At 47.3% G+C, this 9,748-nt stretch overlaps 3 protein-coding genes across 3 annotated transcripts; 1 reads left to right on the forward strand and 2 right to left on the reverse strand.

The window, feature by feature from the left end:
- The first annotated feature begins 83 nt into the window (after positions 1 to 83).
- Positions 84 to 2,155, forward strand: F5Y00DRAFT_172077 (putative methyltransferase-domain-containing protein). The gene is made up of 4 exons (XM_048004874.1): positions 84 to 773; positions 840 to 1,385; positions 1,444 to 1,579; positions 1,643 to 2,155. The coding sequence occupies exons 1-4, from the start codon at positions 525 to 527 to the stop codon at positions 1,762 to 1,764; spliced, it is 1,053 nt and encodes a 350-aa protein (XP_047861144.1). The 5' UTR covers positions 84 to 524; the 3' UTR covers positions 1,765 to 2,155.
- On the reverse strand, positions 2,128 to 4,321 carry F5Y00DRAFT_273007 (carboxypeptidase S1-like protein B; the record flags this gene model as incomplete). The annotated part of the gene is made up of 3 exons (XM_048013094.1): positions 2,128 to 3,743; positions 3,820 to 4,105; positions 4,181 to 4,321. The coding sequence occupies 3 exons, from the start codon at positions 4,319 to 4,321 to the stop codon at positions 2,128 to 2,130; spliced, it is 2,043 nt and encodes a 680-aa protein (XP_047861145.1).
- Positions 4,322 to 4,985: 664 nt separating this feature from the next.
- On the reverse strand, positions 4,986 to 8,461 carry F5Y00DRAFT_246690 (uncharacterized protein). The gene has a single exon (XM_048009198.1). The coding sequence runs from the start codon at positions 7,960 to 7,962 to the stop codon at positions 5,596 to 5,598; it is 2,367 nt and encodes a 788-aa protein (XP_047861146.1). The 5' UTR covers positions 7,963 to 8,461; the 3' UTR covers positions 4,986 to 5,595.
- Positions 8,462 to 9,748: the final 1,287 nt, after the last annotated feature.

The raw sequence follows: 9,748 nt of genomic DNA on the forward strand, positions 1-9,748 counted from the left end.
CCGTATACCAAGTATGTTTTTACGTATTTTTTTTTTTTTTTTTTTTTTTTTTTTTTTAGTTTCTCAGAACTGAATTCTTATCCTCCAAGTTCTTTTGTTTTCATCACCAATTTCATTCCTGACATTTATAGACTCTTCATGAGTGACCGTAACTTTATACAATGTGAAGCTCTTCTGGATAGAGTCCATTTAGACTATTATTGTCTATCACTTTTACCTCCTTACGAATCGCCGGGTACAATAAATACCACCAAACTTTCCGATCACGTTTCGCCATCGTCAGGCAATACTTGATTGATGCATCTACACATAAATATTAATGAAAAGGGGCACAACTTTCGATGCGCCAAGGACTGTGCTCAAAATAAGAATTGTCATACCAAATACAGCTCCACATTATATTGAATATTACATGGAAACATCCTGGGCGTCCTGGGCGTCTTGGACTTGGGCATCCCATCAAGATCTAGGCGCATGCGGGTTGCTAACTTCGTGAACACACCAACAGCTGCAAATCTCTCAGAATGTCGGGGTGTGAGGTGGACCCTCAGCTACTTCTGCTGCGTCGGCAGTATATGCAGCTGTTTGAGCACGACTTTCTCGCTTGGCCACCAGCCAAGTTTCTCAAGAACGAAGATGTACAAAAATGGTTATATAAATACCTATTCGACGAAAGCAGAAATTCAAGGCTGCCGCCTGAGAGTTATCGAGTGCGGGTCTTGAAGAAACTCGTCACAAAGGTTGAGGAAGTAATAGCGGATTCAGAGCAAGGTGTAGGTTTCTCCATCTAATCATTTAGTTTCCCCGAGATTCATTGGACGCGAGCTAAACTTTACCAGGAAGTCTCTAAAGAGCTTGCGGCATGTCTTGAGTCCTTCGTGACTAGAGGAGTCTCGTCAGAATTCCAGGCAGCTCAGGAGGAAGCATATGTGACATTCACTTGCCTACCAGAGAAGTATAATCCAGACGATAACCATGACTGCCACTCGGAACCTACAATCACACTACTAGAACGGCGACACTTGGTATCAGGTTCGCAAATAACGGGTTTCCGTACCTGGGAAGGATCTCTTCATCTAGGCTCGTACTTCCTAACTGATGCTGGGTCGCGAATTGTCCGCGGAAAGAGCATCTTGGAGCTTGGCGCTGGCGCTGGGTTTCTCAGTATCCTCTTGGCTAGGCATTTACACGCAAATCATGTCACTACTACAGACGGCGATGAAGCAGTCGTCGAAGCCGTGAAGGAAAATTTCGCACTGAATGGCCTTGCTGACCAAGAGAAAGTCCGAACGGGAACTTTGACATGGGGCCGCAACCCTTGGGAGACGTGGATCAAAGACGATTGTGACACTAATCCATATGACATCGTAATCGGCGCCGATATTGTAAGGATCGCATTTGATTTAGTACACTATAAGTATGGGATGCTAATATATTATATAGACATATGACAAAATAGCAATATCGGCGCTGGTATCGACATTGCATCAACTCATTGATAAAAGCCCGAAGCTTAGAGTTGTTATAGCTGGTGTCGTCCGGAATGCTGAAACCTTTCAAAAATTCAGAGATGAATGTGGTATGTCTGTATATTCTTCTGTATAAACGTAGATTCAGTAACGCTGACGAGGCACACCCATAGCCCAGCACCGCTTCACCGTTGAAGATATCAAGTTCGAACCTAAGCCGATACGTCAACAAAAATCACTCTTCTATGCGGCGGCTATGCCCATCAAAATATTATCCATTGCTGGACCTGGTTAAGCTGCCAGGACTCATATAAGCCTGTGTTTGTAGGACTTAGTCTTGACCTAAACGAGGTATCTGTATTGGCAGCTATTCCTCGGGGCAGTGTATATAGGGCGAAGTAAGAGACACTATATCCCACAACCAGAGGCTTTAGATGGTAATCCAATGGTATAGATCATGTTTAGGTAACTATAGTTCCGCCATGATGCAAAGTGAAGTGAATAAATCAGTTTAAACATCAGCTCTTGGCTTCGGGTTACTTGTGTACACAATGCAGGCCAAGAAGATATCAGGATATGATCTGTATCGCCTTAGGTATGCAGAGATTTCATTTGTATACAAAAGTCTTCACTCTCGTATTCTAGCCATTCCGTATAATTAAGCTAGAATAGCATACATTAATACCGAAGCTACAGTCCAGAGCCCAAAACTCCATATATCAACACTACTTCTAGCGATACTAGCTGCGGTACTACTTCCAGTTTCCGAAGCACCCCCTCCAGTGCTCGTCGCAGATGGGGAGGGCGAAGAAGAATTACCTTGGCCGTTCCCACCATCATCCTCGTCGCCGAAAAACTCGGGAAATAGCTGAGTCGAGTTTTTATCTTTGATGATGCCGTTTATGATGACAGCAGTGCCGTTCAGCACACTCTCGATCTGTTCCTCGGTACACGTAGACGTGTCGTATATAAAACAGAAGTGTAAATGGTCCGGGGGGTCCTCATTCTTAATCGCCCAAGTATCATCCGGCCCCTCGGTGGCATACTCGGTAGTTCCGACAAGATCGACGGTGCCAGTCGCGATGTCCTTGTTAAACAGGGCGCGATAGAACATTTTGTATGCCGTTTCGGGCTGGTACGCCGGAACTTCGTGGCCTGCCTCGTACACACGCGAGAAGGAGAAGTTGCCGTATTGCCGGACTTGTCCTCCAATGTATGTATCGTTGATGATGATATCCGTGTACCCTGCATCATGGAACTTCTTAGTGTTCGTGTAGTTCACGGCTAGACTGACGGCTTCGCCACCGATCCAATTACACGCGAAGTCTCGGTCACCATACATCAGATGCACTTTGATCCCGTTTTCAAGTAGAAAAGCAATGTCTTCAACCCATCCCGGCCGGGGATAGTCACCAATTGCCCTGAAAGCGTAGGCGACGGCGTTCGAGGACTGGGTAAAATTGAGGGGAATTCCAAGCGCTTTTTGAACATGCGGTTGGTTAAGGTAGAGATTGTAGAACGGAGCCGGGAACGGATTAGGATCAATTGAGGCGTAATCGTAATAGTTACGTCCCGAGTAGTCGAGGTAAGGATCGCGGACATAGCTGGAGCAAAATGTCTCGGCGTCTGAACACACCTTGTTAACGGTATTGTTGATCCCGATGTTGTCGGGATCGTATTCAAGGGCCAGGGCTCTGCAGTCGTTGATCTGGTCGCGACAGCCGCCAGGTCTCTCGAGAGCGTCTACCATCTGTAGATAAATAGTCTCATTGACGGTCTCAAGACCGTAGGTATTATTAAACGCGATGTGAGGATATGCGGGCCATTGTATTTGACGATCGATGCACGAGTTGATGAGTATCAGAGTGTCGAGGTTAATGATATAGTTCTCGCCATCATCATCATTCCATGTGCCGTTCTCAATCTTCTGGTTCTGCTCCTCAAAAAAGGCGGCAAACTCTGGACCATACCGACCACCGTAGGACTCGGTGGCAATGCTTACCCTCGAGTCTTTCGGATGATATCCCGGAAACTCCTGAAACCAGGTCTGAGCGAAGTGCCAGAAAGCAATGGCGGCGTTACGAGTGCCCTTGGCAGTTTGATTTCTGCTCAGACTTGGATATGTGCCGACTAGGAGAGTAGTATTCTGTTCGGGAATTGTATCAGTCTCATTGATCTTAAATATCTGTCCAGTAACTAGGTTCTCGGTGATATTTTGCAATGTGTCATATGACAAGCCCACTTGAGTCGGCTGGTCAATGAATAGCATGTTAACTTCAACGGATTAGCCTTTATCTTTATATTCACACGATTGACTAATATGAGGGGAAGGTTGGCTTATTAGGCTCACCGTCGGTATTCCATGCCCACTCGCTCAAAATAGTCGAGTTAGAGTCAGAATTGACATAGCAAGGACCATTCTCGGTAAAGAGCCCGTATAACGAGCTGGACCCAGGGCCACCATTAAGCCATATGGACAGAGGCGCATTCTCGGGATCATTTCGCGCTTCGAAGAACCAGAAAAATGTATTGATGGGGTATTCCTGCTCCTCTCCAAGGTCTGCCAGCGTACCTGGAGGAAGATAAATATATCCAGCATAGGATTTTACCCCTGGTGTCGTTTCGCAAATGCCGGGCTTTTAAAGGAGGTTAAGTTCAAATTTCGAAATTGCAATCATATCTAGATCTACCTAAGGTATATATATACTCACTTCCTTGTAACTTATCGTAACGCCGTCACCGAATTTAGATTTGAGAACAGTAACATCTTCGGGAGTTGGTGGAAACTGGGCGTGAGCAAACGGGATCAGCGCTAAGAGGCCAATGGCCGTACGAAGGCCTACTGCCAACATGGTGAGCGAGGTCGAAAAATGTATATTCTTGCAGAGGAATCCTAGGGCAACCGGGTGCCATACCTTATCTCTTATATATTTACTTTTTCGTTTATGACTTGGCGTGTTCCCCGCATCCCGCCGTCGATAAACGATTGCATAGATGATTGCATCGCCTACAACCCTGTTAGCTGGCTGCATAAATAAGGCTACTTATACGGCGAGGTAACGATCCGGGGTAGACAGAACCGAACGTGGTAGACCCAGCCGTATAGGACCGCATATAAGAGACCCAATGAGGCTGGAGGCTCGCCTCAGCGGACGTGCATATTGCACGATTCGATAGTAACACAATTGGGGAAGGTTACAGTAGAGTTGGATATCGACTTGGGGGGGTTTTTTTCCCCCTACAAGAGCTACCCCGTCAATGAATGGAATCTAGAAGGCTGGCATTTTTGGAGAACCTGGCACGGACGCTTTGAACCCCGCAGATAATTGATATTAGGCCAAGGAGAACGAGGTGAGACTTAGGTAGGGGGCTTCGAACTCGATAGATTACATATACGGCAAGGTACGACGTTACGTAAATCCAAGATGACGGGATTAATATGTCTAGGATTTAAAAGAATTTCTTTTATGCTATTAGTTATATCAAGCTACGTTTATCGAGCTTGCGTACTATGCCGTGGCATCTTCATGAACAACGAAGCATTCTAAGGAATTAAATAAAGTACTGTCTAATATGGGCAAACCCTTAAGACACTACTACAACGCTATGTAAACCTCCATGATAATTACAACTATTAATAGGTCTACACGCCTGTAAACGGCGTAGCTATCCAACCATCTCGTGATAGACCTTGAAGCACAATGCCTTGAATGAAAGAATGGCTTCTTTTGTCTTCGCTTGTAGTCATACTTGACCGGGCCTCTCTTAAATAACATAGCCCTAGTCTAGTAAATTGCTTCTTCTCTAACTCGGATCGAGTTCGCTGCTCTTCTCTTCCGCCCAATAAATAGTGCGGCTATCCAAATAACGCCAACCCAATGACACGAGAAACCCGAATAACCCGCTCCTTTTGGCTTTCCATGGCTGCTATACCGTGAGCGAACCATATACACATCCGAGATCCTCCTGAACAGGTGATGCTTTTTCTATGGCAAACCCAAACCCATCATACTACCTAAGGTACCCAAGCAAGTAACCTTAATGCTTCACAATACCCCAGCTAACAAAACACGACAGATACTCCGCGCTACGCAATAATGAAAACTATGCATCACTATTTCCCCCTCTAGATAGCCCAGCTTCCTCTCCTAGCCCGGACACCCCAGGCCATCTCGCCAGTCCCGGAGTCATTGAGACCAGGGTGCTGGCGTGCCCACTCGCGTATGTAAAGCTTCAGAGCGATCCAACGAGGTGGCTTCGCTCTCCTGCGAGTTCTTCTCTCGTCCTCTTCAGGCGTACGCAGTGGCGTCTCCTCGCCGCTATCGGAGTCGGTCATCGAACTACCCTTTGGGACGCTCATCTCCATCTGTAGCATGAACCCCTTCTCGATTTTTATGTGGTCATCCTTGCGCAATTCCACGATGTCGATACCACTGATCTTACTCAGTTCACCATCAAAGGCACGCGCGGTAGCGGGATATCCGAGACTGAGATAGTTGTAAACTTGTGTAACGAAGGCGTCGTCAAACTCGACCGCGATGCGCTCCTCGAATTCCTTACGTGCCTTCGCCTTTTTCAGCCGTTCATCCAATCCCGAGAGCATATGAAAGCTCCTGCCTGTCGGGGACGTAGCCCCGGGCGACTGTGCACCGCTTATGACACCACTTATACTCATAGATGCGGAAAAGGCGGCGGAGAAGGGGTCATGGGGAGTATTTTGCTCCTGAGGCGTCATAAGGAGATGGGGTCCTGGGTGTGTCATGTCTACAGCGTCATTGGCCTTGGCAGAACAGTAGCCACGCCATAGCCCTGTAGCCCCTGTGGCATCTCGCCGCTCAGGCTTCTCAAGGTTGCAATATTGGTGACTAGGTTCCATACGTGTCGACTTTGGGCTGGGGCACATGCGGAACTGTAGACCACCACCGAGCATAGGCGGCGAGGCAGCTATGCGCATCTTTCGCATCTGGGGGTCTTCTGGTTCATTATTACGGAAGGCAAAAGGGATGCCGAATGGGCTCGCGCGGAAGCCAGGTTCCGGTGGGAGGACCACGGGCGAGGCCGCACGAGGATGCGAATCTACCCTGGCAAGCAAGGCCGGCGAATGCGCATTTATTATTGGGCTTGGAGCATCTCTCATATTTTCATCAAGAGATGTCCGGAACGCGGACGTCGTCCATAAGGGGTCTGCCGGAGGAGGAGGTATATCAACGTGATCCAACTCTTCGTCAATGTTCATCCTCTCTTGCTTGATCTGAGCTAGCTTTTCGGCATGGGCTCGCATTTCCTTGACGGCCCAGCCCGGGTCCGACTCCTTGCGTCGTAGAAGCTGTGAGGTTCCATGCCTTAATCGTTCATCTAAGGCGAGAGGATCGTCATCCTCGGAATTATCTCTAACGAGGAAATGTTCCACACCCTCGGGTCGTACACCGTTGGGGAATGCAGCCATAGCCGCTTCGAGCTCGCGCTGTCTGTGCGCCTCTCTAGCGGCTACCGCTAATAGATAACCCGAGAACTCCTCGTCGCACGACTCTCTCCTCTCGCGGACACGGTAGCGTCCGCTACTCCACGAATCACCAACGACATCGTCATCATCTTGTTCCGGGATTCCATTATAAAGAGCCGGGATCCCGATGTTGATCGCTGGTGCATCCTCCTCCTCATCGTCGTTTTCCTCAGAAGACTTATCTGACTCGGATGATAGTATAGTATCGAGATCGGGAGTATATGATTGTCGAGTGCTTCTTCGAGTATTTGGATGCGGCTTCATGGACTGCTGCCGACGTGGTGTTAGATAACCATCACCATCGCCGGCAGCATTCGATGTACCGGAAATGGCAGATCGGGGTGCAGCTTTTCGCTTTGGCTTCGGAGCATAGATATGATTTGTACCTGGCGTGATATCCGTCTTATCTATTGGTTTGGTGGCGGGGCCTGGCTGATCTGCCTTTTTGGATCTTCTTGTCGTCTCAATCAATTGCGGGGCAAACTTTCTCTTGGGTTTCTTTTGCTTTTGCAATTGTTTGGATTGCCTTTGATCTTCTTTGTTTTCTCCACCTACTAGAAACGCCGGTGCGTATGGTGATGTTGGCGAAGGGTCTGGTGTCAATTCCGCAGTAGGACCGACGGGATTCTTCCTATTATTACTGTTGTTCACCCTGTACGAGTCGAATGTCGTCTCAATTGGAACCGGAACAAAGCGCCGAATGGGTCTGACTGGTGGCGCATCCAGCATTTCAATGTCGCTCACTTGGACTGAAGCATCCCTCGTAGGTCGCCTAGTCGAATTGACCGTCGAATCCGGGGGTGTCAATATTAAGGGCTTTAGAGGAAGGTCTAGTCTTTTGTTTGCTGACGACTTAACCGACTCCTCAACGAGCTGGGGAGCAAACCGACGGCGAGGTTTTGCCGCGGGTGAGGGTGCGGGCTGACTTGCTACAGGAGGGACCTCGGAAATTGAAGCATCACGCATCGGTTCGTCTTCGCCGGACGCCATTTCTAAGCTATCTTCCGGTTGCCGGTGATCACACGACACAGATAGCAATCCGGAATAAAGCAACAATGTGAAGGTATCCGAGTCACCGGAATCATGTGTAGCCAGCAGCCAGCAGCCAGTAGCCAGTGGCCAGTAGCGGGTAGTAGTGGCAAGGTAATAGCGAGAGAAATAAAGGAAATGCGGCAAAATGAATTACATATAATTTCCAACGTCAACGTTATCGACCGAATAAGGAGAAGAATGAAAGGAGAGGAATAATACTAGTAATGCTAGGAACACTAGGAACCCTAGGAATACTAGGAATAATGGTTGGATCCGACCCAGAACCCGGAATCTGGTGAATCAAGTATTATTAACCCCAGCTTGTTTCTAACCCCGTGACAAAAAGATGCCATGGACCCAAGTCGACGCAAGGCCACAAACGACGCACCGCTAGTTTGCATTGAAGACTCCGCGGCCTCCTCCGGGCAGTGGGGGAAGTGGATCGTGGGTGGAGCTATGGAGTTACCAAAAAATTAGAAAGGAGAGGCCGGGAGTGGGTGGGAGAGTACATACGTAGAGGTAGGAATACCTGGAATGGTAATCATCTTAGTGGCTTTCGTGTTTGCAAACATGCATATTTCATGGTCAATGGTCAATGAAAAAGATAGCGGTTTTCTTTTAGTGGTGGTCTTTTTAGTGGTGGGTAGTGTCGGCATCGACCTAGAACGTTCTGAATCGGCCATTGGGGCTGAGTGGCTAAGGGAAAGGCATACGTATACAGTACTTGTAAAGTGCAGTTACAAATGTCATGTCGTAATGTGAGCACTATATTTAAAAAATGTACATACACTATACAAATGTTAGGTATATGTACATCTTACATCTATGTAGGTATGGAGCTGGTCCGGCTTCGCAAATTGGCAAATTGGCAAGCTGGGACGAAATTTGGGTAGAAGTAAAGAACCTTGGAACCTTCCATTGACTCTGAAAGGTAGTATTATTGCATAATAACTTTGGAAGCTTCATACATACATGCAGCTAGTCATGTACATAGTGTAGTTAGAGCTTCCCATTATTCCCATATTCCCAGATTTTCAGATTTCTAGATTTCCAGATTTCCATGTTCACGCACGCAAGAGACTGGGGGTAATTGAGCCATTTCAGGCTCCGATTCAACAGAGTCAATTAATAAAGTAAGATCAATTACACACAATACTCGTACCTTATCAGTTATGTATATGTATATATGTATATACCGGAAGAAAAGCCCCTCCTCAAACGTATGTATATGGCAGCATACTGCACTACATGGCACTTAAGGTACCATGCCATACGTGTACACCATCCCTTTTACTGACCGACAATCCGAAGGTAGGTAAGTTGGGAATGCTGCCTCTCTCTAAAAAGGAGCGGAGGAGTTGTCGAGTATCTCCTGAATGGTCTTATCTCTTAACCCCGAGAGCATGAAGTCTTACTTGACTCTGGTACGTTTCCCCGGATTTTACTGTCCGCGCAACGGGGTACATACATTCGGGATATGTAGTGTACACTGATCTAGGTTAATATGTAGCGAGTGGAATACATAAGATATCGCATCAATAGGCAGGGATGAATATATCATATAGGTAATACGTACGCGCAAGGTTCTAGCCTCTAGCCGGCGCCCGAATCTTTGGATTGGGATCGGATTGGATGGGTTAGCCGAATTTAACCCTTTGCTCCGGATGAACGATTATCGATAGATATACTACACAGTAGTAAAATCGATAAGAGCTTGAGGGAAATCGGGCGTCTCACTCAATAG

This window comes from Daldinia vernicosa (assembly GCF_022497035.1).
Source record: "Daldinia vernicosa strain CBS 139.73 unplaced genomic scaffold F5Y00scaffold_59, whole genome shotgun sequence".
Lineage (NCBI taxonomy): Eukaryota > Fungi > Ascomycota > Sordariomycetes > Xylariales > Hypoxylaceae > Daldinia > Daldinia vernicosa.